Source organism: Gymnoscopelus braueri, assembly GCF_963280865.1.
Source record: "Gymnoscopelus braueri genome assembly, chromosome: 24".
In the NCBI taxonomy this organism is placed as follows: Eukaryota; Metazoa; Chordata; class Actinopteri; order Myctophiformes; family Myctophidae; genus Gymnoscopelus; species Gymnoscopelus braueri.
In genome coordinates this window covers 4,960,829-4,975,414 of record NC_137626.1, presented here as the reverse complement: position 1 = coordinate 4,975,414, position 14,586 = coordinate 4,960,829, and the positions used below count along the sequence as shown (strand labels likewise).

General features: G+C 40.2%; 1 protein-coding gene across 1 annotated transcript in view; it reads left to right on the top strand.

Moving 5' to 3' along the window:
• Positions 1-5,410, top strand: part of atg3 (autophagy related 3) — a 30,696-nt gene extending 25,286 nt beyond the window's left edge. Inside the window, exons 11-13 of the mRNA XM_080422189.1 lie at positions 783-910; positions 2,714-2,782; positions 4,562-5,410. Coding sequence (XP_080278315.1) covers positions 783-910; positions 2,714-2,782; positions 4,562-4,643 — 279 coding nt within the window. The 3' untranslated portion in view covers positions 4,644-5,410. The remainder of the gene's footprint in view (positions 1-782; positions 911-2,713; positions 2,783-4,561) is intronic.
• The last annotated feature ends 9,176 nt before the right edge of the window (positions 5,411-14,586 follow it).

Here is a 14,586-nt window from a genome sequence, read left to right as displayed (position 1 = left end):
AGGAGTCAGGAAGCGAAAGTGATCATGAAAAATAAACAGAATAGCCGCGACCACAGTCAAAAGTAAAAACTCGGGATTTCTCGTGCTGGCACGGAGGGTACTCGGGGAAAAACTCGGGATATCTCGGGGCGTGGCACTGAGAGAGTTAACCCATTAAGACCTGGAACTGTGTCATTTTTAGATTTGAGCTAAAAAGCATTATTTTACACTTTGGGCTATTCAAAAATAGCAGATCTACAAGCTCATAGCGCGGCACCGAGTGCCGCGCTACGAGCTTGTAGATCTGCTATTTTTGAAAAATCGTGAAAATGTGTGCAAATCTTTGAATATATATATTTTTAAAGCGAACATTTTTAACTCAAATCTTTGCTTCTGGGGGGTCCCTGGAACAACATATTTTGATGGGGGTCGGCGGCCAAATTCATATCATTCTGGGGGTCCTTGACATGAAAAAGTTTGAGCACCACTGACATAGAAACTAACGTTTTTCAGAAAACTGTTGGGATTTAGGAGACATGTAGAATCGGCTTCAGGTCTCAATGGGTTAACTGCTTCTGTTGTGCCTAATAGTTAGGATGGGTAAATGTAACACACGGTACTGTGTGTGCAAATATATAAAGTGAGGGAAAAAAATACCTCAAAGGAGTGGGGCCTAAATTATGCTCAATTATTAGTATTGTAGATGTGCTATTTTTGGTGAATGTTTGCCCCCAGAATGGAGATTTCTAGGATTCAAGTGGTGTGTGTGTGTGAACCTAACCGTGCAACCTTTCCCCTCACAGGACAGACAGCCGCTGAGCGTAGAGCAGATGTATGAAGACATCAGCCAGGACCACGTCAAGAAGACCGTCACCATTGAGAATCACCCCAACCTGCCGCCCCCCGCCATGTGCTCGGTACACCCCTGCAGGTCAGAGGGACAAGAACTAGCACACACACACACACACACACACACACACACACACACACACACACACACCAGTGTTGATTTCGTAGACTAAAACTACGACGAAAAATGTACGTCGACTACCTTTTTTTCACTGACGAAAACAAAAAAAAACTCAGCTATGATGACTAAAACTAAGACTAAATATATTGTCAATTTCGTCTTAAAAAAACTAGACTAAAATGTTAGTGAGGGACTATAGTGGAGAAGAGATCCAGTAGAACTATAAAGACAAGTCGTTTTATGTTCCGTTGCGCTCGGGTGTTGCGCTCTGAAAATAGCAGATCTACAAGCTCACAACGCGTCGCGCTGCGACGCGTTGTGAGCTTGTAGATCTGCTATTTTCAGCATGCAACCAAGTGTAAAATCAGTCCTTACGACACCATCAAGGCACCCCCTAAATACATTTTAGTCGACTAAATCAGCTGTAGATTTAGTCGACTATGATCATGATGTTTAGTCAACTAAAACTAGACAAAAACTAAAACATTTCAGATGACGAAAATATGACTAAAACGATAGTTACGTATGTAACTACGGTTCTACGAGTCCCGAATGACCGCCAGAGGCGGTGCTTAAAGCACTGAATAGTTCCTTGGCGCATGCAAGGAACTATTCAGTGCTTTAAGCACCGCCTCTGGCGGTCAGCAGGGACGAAATAGAACTACAGTAAATGGCATTTTATTCAAAAGACTAAAACTAATAGTACATTTTTTTGTTGTTGTCAAAATCAACACTGACAGACACACACACACACACACACACACACACACACACACACACACACACACACACACACACTGGAGATGTGTCACAGGGAGGTCACAAGAGCACATTACACACTTGTCCCTCTGTCATAGATTGTCAACCACCGATTAGATTTCCAGATCATCATCATCGTGTAGCCAGACGATCAGAGATCTCCGCCTGATACGTCTTGGTAACGTGCTAAATTCAAATGTAGTGTAATGTAATTTCACAAATAACTGCTTCAGTCCCATCAACGTTGGGAGGTTCCTTCATATTAGGATGGTGCTGGATGATTGGTTTTTCGAAGCAGCGGGTGTGGGTTTGTTAGCAGCCGTTTTCTTCCGCCGTTCTAGCCCCCCACATTGAATTTAGATTTCCCCAGATCATCCATCAGTAGGTAAAGATCTCTGACCTTTTGGCTAAGCGACACTAGATTGTGGCATACCTTTTATTTATTTATTTTGCTAATTTTTTACCCCGCGATTTTGTAAACCTTTTTTTTCCACCCGGTGCCAATTTTCTAAGTGATCCTGGGCGCTACACTCCCCCCCACCAGACTAGGGAGCCCAGGGCCGAGCTCATGCCTCCTTCAATGCATGAGAGCCAACTGACTGATTGATTGATTGAATATTTTATTAGGCAAAAAATGTAAAACAGCACAGTTACATTTAAAATACTTTGTCTAACAGGTCCGTTCATAAAAGTCCTTGCGGACTTGTTTCCAATGAGGGCCTTGGTATTCAATTCATAGGCTGACCTTCTTGTCACCTGACAGGGGAGAGTTTCCCCCGGTAGGACGTAGCGCGTGGAAGGAACACGTTATTCCAACCAGTTCCTTTCCCCTCCATCAGGCGCCCCGGCTGTCATGGGGGAGGCAGTATAGCGACCAGGATTCCGACATGTTTTTGTGAGGGTATTAACTACCCTAGGAGACACGGGGAGAACATGCAAACTCCACACAGAGTAGGCCCTTTCGCCATTTCACAGACTTGACGCTGAACCTCTCTTCTCTTTCAGACACGCTGAGGTGATGAAGAAGATCATTGAGACGGTCGCCGAAGGGGGAGGCGAGCTGGGAGTACATATGTATCCTTCCTACTGTATAATACAGTGGTTCTCTAACAGTTTTGGGCTCAGGTCACCCCTGTAAATAACTTTTATCATCCACGGCACCCCTGAATTACGTTGTTAATTTCTAGAACCTTACGTCATATTATGCTACGTAAATATGTGAAACTTTCCCTCTAAGATCCAGTACGTCATGAGGAAAAGTTGAGAGAATATCCGTTTCCATTAGGACAGAACGTTTTTACTTGGCGTTTTAACCACTTGAACCCCAGCATCCCTATTCTGGGGGGAACATTGGCCAAAAAAATAGCCGATCTACAAGCTCACAACGCGTCACGCTGTGACGCGTTGTGAGCTTGTAGATCGGCTATTTTTGGTGAAGAGACTTAGTGTACTGTAGAATGGGGGGGAAAAAAGCACCAAGAACAGTGCAACTCACATCCGTTTTACTAAGTCTAGGCGGTCTAAGTGGTTAAACTGAAGTGATATTGATTGATTTCGAATATTATCTAAGTGTTCTGCGGCAGCCCTGGACTTCCGTCACACCACCCTAGGGCATGGCGGGTTCCCAAACTTTTCAGCCCGCGACCCCAAAATAATGCGGCCAGTGACTCGCGACCCCACCTCACCGTGGAGGTAATTTATGCACATAAACCTGCACGTTCGGTGCGCATTTGTAATGTATTTTAGTATGACTTTTGACTGTAGGCCTACTACTTGTACTGTTAACACATTGGGTGCCAGAGGTTTATTCAAATATTATACGTTCAGTGCCGGCTATTCTTCCATCCACTTACGTTGATACGTTTCGTGCTGTAGAAGCCCCGACGCGGAAGTGCATGTAAACAAAGCGTGCGTGCGAGACGGCGGAGGGTCCCGACTAACGCCTGGAACAATAATATTTCTAACGCGATCCTCCATTGCAGAGTGATCGCCGATCGAAAACGGCTCGCTTCCACCACGTTAAAAAGAAATGGAGATATTAAGCTTTTAGTCAAGGAGATAACATTGGAAAGGCCGACCGGAAGGATTTTTGACATGGATCCACATCCGGCCTCTCCTTCTCAGAAACTCCTTGGATGATCCCAAAGTTTCGTTAGAGCGCCCCGCGTGGGCCCAGCGTATAAAATTAAAATTGGGTCAAAAAAACGGTCCGAACCGTTTTGGGCACTCCTCGTTTGGATTCTCAAAAACGGTCCGGACCGTTTTTGGCACCCGATGTGTTAATAATCTTGTTAATATAGAATTCAATCAATCACATTTACAGTACCTAATGAGATGGGTAAAATGTACTTTTTTTATTTTTATTTTTTTAAATACATTCTGTTAAAAGATTATTATTATTATTATTATTTTTTACCCAAAATAATTTCGCGACCCCACCGTCAGTGTCCCGCGACCCCAACTTTGGGGAACCCCTGCCCTAGGGTGCCACGGCACCCACTTTGAGAAACCCTGGTATAATAGTCACACCTTGAGTACATACTGTATGTATCCTTCTACTGTATAATAGCCACACATTGAGTACATATGTATCCTTCTACTGTATAATAGCCACACATTGAGTACATATGTATCCTTCTACTGTATAATAGCCACACATTGAGTACATGTATCCTTCTACTGTATAATAGCCACACATTGAATGGATTTTCAAGACTCTTTCGAAGTTCTTCGCAAATTGAACATCCACAAGCTTACAGCCCTGTCTTTAGAGCTTATAGCGATCAGTAAAGTGCTGTGCGCCGTTGTGTGCCGTCCATAATGCGTCACATTCTCCTTAACCAGAAGCTGCAGGTATCTTTTGATTTTCCTGAAATTTGTCCAGGCCGTCATTCCCACAATAGAATACGACTATACGAGGCACTTCACCATGTAGCTCACACACACACACACACACACACACACACACACACACACACACACACACACACACACACACACACACACACACACACACACACACACACACACACACACACACACACACACTGCCACCTCTGCTGGTTGTCTGGAAGTGAGGAAAAAAAAGAACAGGATTTCTCCTGCTGTTGTGAGCGGCAGATTAGAGATGGCATCTCAGAATGACTTTCAGGAACGTGGCTGTTTAACTCAAGAGACTCCTTGGTAACGGGGAGGGACAGGACCATTGGACCACCGATAAGACGGGGGAAGGGGACGTTCGAGTGCACACAAAGCGGCTGTCTTTACCAGCGATGTACTGGCTTCATGTGGTGATCGGTCTCGCAGTGTTGTGTTTTCTTTGTTTTTGTTAGGAAGACTTGCGCTGTCTTTACTCAACTTCACTCAAACCTCAGACGCTACACTTGAGCCCCTATTCTGAGTTGAGAATTTGGTGAAAATAGCTGATCTACAAGCTCACATTGTGAGATTGTAGATCAGCTAAAACCGGAGGGCCCGGGCGACCCATATCAACTAAATTTAGGGTTTAAGTGGTCAAATCCTACTTTATACACTACCTACCGTCTGATGAAAATGACTGATTATGTAATCGCATTCCTAAGCCAATAATTTGATGACCAGGTAGGCAGCGGTTCCGGTAGGAGACACAAAGGAGACTCTTTGTGTCTCTCCCACCGGAACCGCTGCCGGTCATGAAATTATTGGCTTAGGAATGCGCCAAAAGCTAAAAAAATATCCATGAATTCTCTGGGAAACCCCAACAGTTGTCTGCAGCCGTCGCTACTTCCTGGTTTACACGACGGTGCTGGTCATCATGTTCCTGCTTGGGCTCCAGTATAGATAATATAACCCGTAAAACTTCTCTTCACAATATCTTTGGGCTTTGTTTCTCTTCCTGAGTGTCTGTTTCGTTTTTCTTTCCTGCTCCACATCAGCAGTCGGCTTTCTGAAGTATATTTATCAAACGGCGTCGGTATAAAGCTACATTTATACGTGTTATGTTGCGATGCGTTGTACGCTTTTAGATGTGCTGGGTTTTTTTTTGGCACGCGGCGTCTTTAAGCCTCCCTGGAAGCGTCACTATAGCTTTCCCATGGTGTTGCACTTTGCTGGAGTCTTAGTTATACATCGTCAAGCTGCAATCCATAACTTGTTTTTGTGTGTGAATAAAATGTTATCTTAACCAATCTGTATGGTTAAAACATATTTTAATATAACTAACTCGACTGCAGTGGTTGCAGGTGGTCCCCAGTGGTGTAAAGTAACTAATTACATTTACTCAAGTACTGTACTTAAGTACAATTTTGAGGTACTTTTACTTTACTGGAGTATTTCCAATTTCCAGTACTTTTACTTCTACTCCACTACATCTCAGTGGCACATATTGTACTTTTACTCCACTACAATTATTTGAAAAACATAAATTAACCACTTTAGCCTTCTTTTATACCTAGGCTATTTGAAAATAGCCGATCTACAAGCTCACAACGCATCGCATTGCAATGCGTTCTGAGCTTGTAGATCTGCTATTTTGAAACATTTTAGTACTTTTACTTTTGGTACTTCAAGTACATTTTGATACCAATACTTTTGTACTTTTACTCAAGTACATTTTCAATTCCAGAATTTTACCTGTAACAGAGTACTTTTACATTGCATTATTGATACTTTTACTTAGGTAAAACATTTGAGTACTTTTTCCACCACTGGCTGGTCCCCCTGATCTTACATTGAGACGTGTATATATCCTGTGGTCGGGATAGGACACCTGCTGGTTAAAAATGGTATTACACGGATGGTCAAAGAAGCACAATTTATCCTCTGCTCAAACAGGCTCAACGTTCATGGCTCGACAGTAGAATTTCCAGCACTCGACGTCAACGCGTGGGACCCCGGGTTCGAATCCCAGGTAGGACATGGAAGAAGGAGAAGAAGAAAAAAGTTGCGTATTGCAGCTTGTTAAGTCACATCTATAACGCCAGTTTGTCTTAACCCATTAAAACCTGGAACGCATCTGTGTCACTTTAAAATTCTTTAGCTATTAAAAAATAGCAGATATACAAGCTCATAGCGCGGCACCGAGTGCCGCGCTATGAGCTTGTAGATCTGCTATTTTTGAAAAATCGTGACTTTTTTTTTTTTTTTGATACTGATCGTATTGCAATGGTTAATAATTAAATAATAATATTTGAACTGGGGACCCCCCCCCCCCACCCTGACAAGCACAAGGAATTGTAGGCATTTAGACATTTAGTTTGACTCGGTTCCACAGATTAACATGGTGAAAACAGCCGAACTGACACGACGACAAGCGAAATGCCTGCCAAACAATGTGGGTTCAACCCGCGGTGCTTCTCTCCCTATTGGTTGACGCCCGTTCAAAGTTCACCAAATGCTGAACTCTTAAAGCTTCAGACGCGTGGAAAGCCTCGCGCGTCGGCGCCGTCCACACGCCACCAAAAGGAAGCTCCGCCCCTTTTGCTCCCGTAGCATTGAAGTGAACACTTTTCTGACGTGGATGTGTGGCCGTTCCTTTTAAAAGGGGTAATTCACTTTTTTTTTTTAGAAACACTCCCGGGGTCATTATAACGTCTATGTTTTTAATGTGCACCCAGACTGTTTTTGTGTCGCTTGATTCAATGTTTAGATATTTGATATTCGTTTGATCAGACACGCCCCCCTTGCCATATAAACCATTGTAACTTTTTTAAACTTCATTTTAACCACGTTAGACTCATTGAAAACACATGTCCCTGCTTCTGGCGACTGATATCGTCCTCCTAATGCGCGACGGGGCCGTGAAATGTTTTTTTTTTTCAACTTGTCATACATTATATTTTAGTATTTATTTTTATTGAAATGGAATGAAAAACACAGCCCCCCCCCTCACTCATTAGAAGGACGATATCAATATCTGCCACCAGAACCAAGGATGTGCGTTTTCAATGAGTCTTAACATGGTTAAAATAGAGATGGTCTGTCTTTGGTATGGCAGGCTATACCCACGAATGCAGCATGGCAGGTTATGAAGTATTAAAAAAGCAGGTATTCTCTCTATACCGTAAGATGTACAGTTTTGATCCGCGTGCAGAGTGGCCTTTCTGAGATGAATGCCAATATTCACCTGAAAAGGTTGCTGAGGCCGGGTTTGTGCAAATGAGCCAGATGTAGAACTGAGCGATATGTCTTAAAATCAATATCACGACTATCTCAAACGTCTGCCTTGATGGCGATTAATCAGTGGTGGAAAAAGGACTCAAATGTTTTACTTAAGTAAAAGCATCAATACTGCAATGTAGAAGTACTCTTGTTGCAAGTAAAAGTCCGGAAAAAAAAATATACATGAGTAAAAGTACAAAAGTATTGGTATAAAAATGTACTTAAAGTACCTAAATCAAAAGTACTACAATGTTTGAAAATAGTCGATCTACAAGCTCGCAACGCGTCGCGATGAGCTTGTAGATCGGCTATTTTCAAATTGCCCTAGGTATAAAATGGGGATAAAGGGGTTAATGTATCTTTTATAATGTAAACATTTATATCTGAAAAGTAATTGGTACCTAAGTTTTCAAATAGTTGTAGTGGAGTAAAAGTACAACATTTGCCTCCGAGATGTAGTGGAGTAGAAGCAAAAGTACTGAAAATTGGAAATACTCTAGTAAAGTAAAAAATACCTGAAAGTACAGTACTTGAGTAAATGTACTTACACCACTGCGATTAATAAACTTTTTTTTTAATAGTGAAAATAGCTGATCTGCAAGTGCTTGTAAATGGACTATTTTCACTATTTGTGTGTACCACCATCGTACAACAAAGTGTAATAAAGGGTTATGAGTGGCTAAGCAGACTAATCAACTGATTATGATCGTGTTGATGTATAAGAGAGAATATATATCGTCTGTGTCGGGTTTATACCTCATATGTCCAAAACTGTTACTTTTCAGGATTCAAATTCAAGACCAGAGTATCAGATCTACAAGCTCAAAACGTGTGCCTTCGCGCCGCATTTCAAGCTTGTGGATCTGCTACGTTTGATGCTTTTGTGTGACGCTGTAGCAAGTAAGGCATTCATTTTTGGAAAAAAGGTTACGTTAGAATATGGACACAAGAGGTTTCTGCCCGACGGCAACGATTATATTAACCCATTAAGACCTGGAACTGTGTCATTTTTAGATTTGAGCTAAAAAAGCATTATTTTACACTTTGGCTATTCAAAAATAGCAGATCTACAAGCTCGTAGATCTGCTATTTTTGAAAAATCGTGAAAATGTGTGAAAATCTTTGAATATATATATTTTTCAAGCAAACATTTGTAACTCAAATCTTTGCTTCTTGGGGGGGGTCCCTGGAACGACATATTTTGTGATGGGGGTCCTTGGCCAAATATATATATACATTTTGGGGGTCCTTGACATGAAAAAGTTTGAGAACCACTGACATAGTAACATAAGTTTTTCCAAAAAAAAAGATGATGAAAAGAAAAAATAGGAAGGTTAAAAGAAAACCTTGCTTCTCTTATTATTTGGTTATAAGTCGGCTTCTGAATATGATTTTTAATATATTTTTGGTTAATTGCCCAGCCCTAGCCTGATGTCTGCTGGAGCTGGAGGGCCGTGAACACTAACCTGCAGAATCCCGATGCAAGAAGAAAGATTGTCCTGCTACACACCGCCTTACAAAGCCAAAATGCAGTAACTATGCAAATAATTTAACTGAAAGAAGGGCTTAAAAGTGTTACAATTGGTCAGCCAGATGGGTTATCGGCATATAAGGGATATTACACGAATTGTATGTCTGTTCTTGAGGTAATTGTTTATCCCCCCAAATCACCAAGGCTAAGATATGACCTTTGGGGTACACAAATAACTTAGTCGATGTGTCCAAAAATGTAGTTACTGCAGTTTGGCTTCGGTGGCTGAATTCTATGTCTAAAATGAGAATAGTTTCTCGTATGAAGATGGCGCATAATGCAGGATGAAATTAAATGGACTGCAAGGCCCTTGAGAAAATGTAATTAAATGAATGAATTATCTAAATCGATCACAACTCTTGAGCCGCAAACACATTCGTACAAAGGCTCGCGTGAATGAAGAAGACGCCCGTTGAACAGTATCACTGGAGGTTATATTGGCATAGCGTGGAGGAATAAACTAAATGGTCAATTGAGCAACTCGTCTTTCGCAATTTCATTTTGGAGTTTGGAGTTCAATGGGTTGTGTCTGATACAATGAATATCACATTATCTAAATGTTGAATCGAGCAACTTAAAAAAAGATTCAAAAAACTGTCTGAGATGCACACAAAAGCCAGAGTAGACGTTAAAATGTACCCCTAAAGTGTTTTAGAGTGAAATACCCTTTAACCCATTAAGACCTGAAGCCGATTCTAGAAATGTCTTCTAAATCCCAACGGTGTTCTGAAAAGACGTATGTTTCTATATCAATGGTGCTCAAACCTTTTCATCTCAAGGACCCCCAAAATGATATGTATTTGACCGCGGACCCCCATCTCAAAATATGTTGTTCCAGGGACCCCCCACCCCAGAAGCAAAGATTTGAGTTAGAAAATGTTCGCTTTAAAAGAATATATATTCAAAGATTTGCACACATGTTCACGATTTTTCATCTGCTATTTTTGAATAGCCAAAGTGTAAAATAATGCTTTTTAGCTGAAATCAAAAAGTGACACAGATGCGTTCCAGGTTAATGCCCCCCCCCCCCGTTGTAGGTAATTTCGTCATCTGTCTCTTTGTCTACTGGCACCCTCACCTTGAATTTGCGGACCTTTACTCCTGATTCATACTTGGTTGCAACATTGTGTTGCGTGTGGAAAATAATACAAATAATAACTTTTTAGGTAATATACAAAAATCGGGCTTTCGGTTGTTTTCTAACGTTGTGAACTGTTTTGTTTTTTTTGTCAACCACCGTGTTCTCAACTGCAGCATGTCACTCACTGCAGTGGTTCTCAGACTTAAATTTAAGGATCCCCATAACTCTGAGAGTATTCAAATCTGAATCATCTGAATACTCAAAAGAGTTACAGACCAGTACAAGGGTCCATTTTGGAAACCCCTCAAGGAACCTTAGGTTCCCTAGAGACCCCACTTTGAGAATCACTGACTTATCGTACCTACTGTATTCTTCTATACCTGACTCAATAATCCACTTAACATAACTGCTGTCTGCGTTTCTGTTGTTGCCCGTTTGATTCCGTGGCTCCTTGTGCATCTTACTCAGTGGTAACACTCTTTAACAGTTGAACGCAATGTACATTTTATCAAATAAATAACTTCTCCAGCTATTGCACACAGGTTTGTGGTATTTTCAGTTTTTTGCCTTTTGGCAATAAACACGGTTTGGACAGGTTTGTCATGATTCCTTTTATTTTATTTTGTATTGATTTTAAGATTTGAACAAAAGACAGTGCAGTTATGTACAGTGGTGGAAAGGGTACTCACATGTTTTACTTAAGTAAAAGTATCAATACTGCAATGTAGAAATGCTCTGTTACAAGTAAAAGTCACGGAATTCAAAATTTACTTGAGTAAAAGTACAAAAGCATTGGTATAAAAAAATGTACTTAAAGTACCAAAAGTAGAAAGTACTCATTATGCAGAATGTCCCATTTCACAACTTTTCAAATGTATAAATCTTTTGAAAATAGCAGATCTACAAGCTCACAATGCGTCGCGATGCGACACATTGTGATAGCTTGTAGATCTGCTATTTTCATATGGCCAAAATGTAAATAGGGCTGAAGTGGTTAATGTATGTTTTGTAATAATAATCAAAATATACAAAGTGACTACTAACTAAAGTTTTCAAATAATTGTAGTGGAGTAAAAGTACAGTATTTTCCTCTGAGATGTATTTTCCTCTGAGATGTAGTCGAGTAGAAGTAAAAGTACTGAAAATTGCTACTCAAGTAAAGTACAAATTGCTCAACATTGTACTCAAGTACAGTACTAAGTAAATTACTTTAGTTACTTTCCACCACTGGTTATGTATTCATCTTGCATGCGTGCAAATGAGTAATTACATTGCAACTGATATCTTGGATACATTTTTGTGTTCTATATACAGTGACAATACTTGAGCATGCTATATGTTTGTTTTTTTTATAAGAAAAAAAAAGAGAAATGCCCCTGGCATATGATACATACAAACAGTCACACAAATATGTGGTAGGTAAATACAAAGGTTTTATAGAGGTTTTATATAACCGCTTTATATTATTATAGGACTCCTCTGTTTTAAATTGTAGATTCTAGGGCAGAGGTGCCCAAAAGGTAGATCACAAAGGCTGTCCAGGTAGACCACATGACATGCCCCTAATTTTTTTTTAAATATATAAAAACAATATTTATATTTAACTCATTTTTTTAGTATCTGCCACTTGGATTAAGGTGACTTGATGGATTGACATCAAGAAGGGCCTGTCAGCTCCCTTCACAGCCTCTCTAGGAGGCAATGCAATGCTTTGTTTTCAAGAGTGTTGCTCGCAAACGTCAGTTGTATTATGAAGTTAAATAAAAATGTGCGGGGCAAAGAACCCGAAAACCTACCACTTCACACTATTACCATTTCGAAGGGCTATTCCAAAGCCCCATCTGGTACATTTTTTTTTCAGCAATGGGATAATCATGTGTTTGGGGGTAGATAAAAGTAGTTCTCACGTCAAAAAAAGTGTGGACACCCCTGTTCTAGGGTTTTTTCATTATGTCATTATATTAACAGAAATCAGCAATCTTGAGCATGAGAAATATACCCACAAGTGAAACAAGATGACTGCAGATATCAAAGTATGGCGAAAAGTAATTCATGTATAAAATGATGACTAAAGTACAGGGTAAACTGTTGCGCCCTCCTTTGTCCTTTGTTCAGGGTTGACTGTCTCATAAAACAAAGGGAAACTGGCAGAAAAAGACTCGCTCCCTACATAAACTATTAAGGTAGACCTCCTTTAGACACAGACACAGAAAATTGTATTTCTTTTATTGCATCATGCTCATAGTGCTCTGTCCCTCACTTTGAGGGGGTGTCTTCCCCTCAAAGTCTTCCTTCATAGTTTATGCAGAAAGCAAGTATTTTTCTGCCAGTTTTCCTAAAATAATGACACAAAAAATAAGAATATTCACAAAATAATTATCCCTCCTCCTCCCTCCCGACACACAACTTACTTGGACTATGCATGCACCTCATGGTACCATAACACCTCAAAGGCCTTAAAAACAAGGCTCCAGACGTTGCGACACGTTGTGAGCTTGTAGATCGACTATTTTCAAATAGCCTATGTATAAAATAGGGCTAAAGTGGTTAATGTATGAAGATGATAATGTATGAAGATGATAATAAATCTACAAAGTAACTAGTAACTAAAGTTTTCAAATAACTGCAGTGGAGTAAAAGTACAGCATTTGCCTCTGAGATGTAGTGGAGTACAAGCACAAGTATTGAAAATTGGAAATGCTCCAGTGAAGTATAAATTCCTCAAAAGTAAGTACAGTACTTGAGTAAATGTACTTAGTTACTTTACACCACTGGTCCGTTGACACTTTTGAAAGGGGACCAAAAAACATTATTTTTAACAAGGCATTTGCCTAGATGGAATCAGTGATGCCTTGTGTGTGTTAACTGTGTTTTGTCAAACTTTTTCTTAGCTGTGTAATAGCCGTCCTTTGATCTGAATTGTATTCATTTCACTGTTTTATTAGTATTATTTGTTTTAATATGTAGCACTTTGAGATTTGACTCAAATGTAAAGTGTGTTACAAATAAAATGTATCATTATTATTTGTACAGCAGCTTGCAATGGGCCTGGTCTGCAAGATACACTACATCACAAAGACACCCATGAACCTGTCAAAGTACTTCAAAAATGTCAATGAAGTTCACAATCACAACACCAGAGGAAGCTCCACTGATCACGTCCAACCCAGATTTGGCACAAACAAGGGGTTGAATTCGTTCTCCCGCTATATGCCACAAAAATGTAGAATGCCCTACCAAAAGCCGTGAAGGAGTGTAAAACCCTACTCTCCTTCAAAACCGCTCTAAAAGAGTACCTACAGGATAGGAGGCTGCAATTCGAAGCGGGCCCCTGTAAAAGGTCAAAGTGCTGTTGTTTTTTGGGCTTGTTTCTAAAGTGTAGTTGTTTATTTGGGTTAATGTATCCTGTAACATTGTATGTGTTGTATAATTTCTATGAGACAGCATCAATGTGCACTGATGAAAGCTGTGATGGATGTAGAACTGCAACTATTCATGATTTTCCTAGCGATTAATCTATAGATAGATTACTTTTTAGATTAATCTAATAATCGAGAAGCTGTTTTTTATTGTTTGTAGACCAACACATTGATTGATGACATCAGGTCTATTTTATACTATTTATGTTGCACAACAGTGTCATGCAAGGTTTGTGAAAAAAAAGCTCAAAACGCATCGCATCATGACATGTTATGCTGCTATATGTCATGCCCAGAATAGGGGTCAATTATGAATTTATGAACAATGTATGAATTAATGATGATCGATTATTTTTGTAGTCATTTAAATTGATTAGCTGGGTTGGGTTGTGCAAGACTTGTGGAAAATATCTGATCTACAAGCTCAAAACGCATCGCACCGTGACGCGTTTTGAGCTTGTAGATCTGCTATTTTCTTAGTTTGCATGAAATGATGTGCCCAAAATAAAAATGCTAATCATTGAAATGTATTTAGTTGGATTAACTGTTGCACTCTTAGATGGATGTTCTGGTCTCTACAGGTCAGGAAGGTCACATAGTACTGTTACTGTATAGAAACAATGGACAGTACCCGAGACCAACAGTGGGGGGCAGCAACACGCCAACTGGCGTCTAGACAGACTCTGGTGTGTTGACTGACTGTTGACAC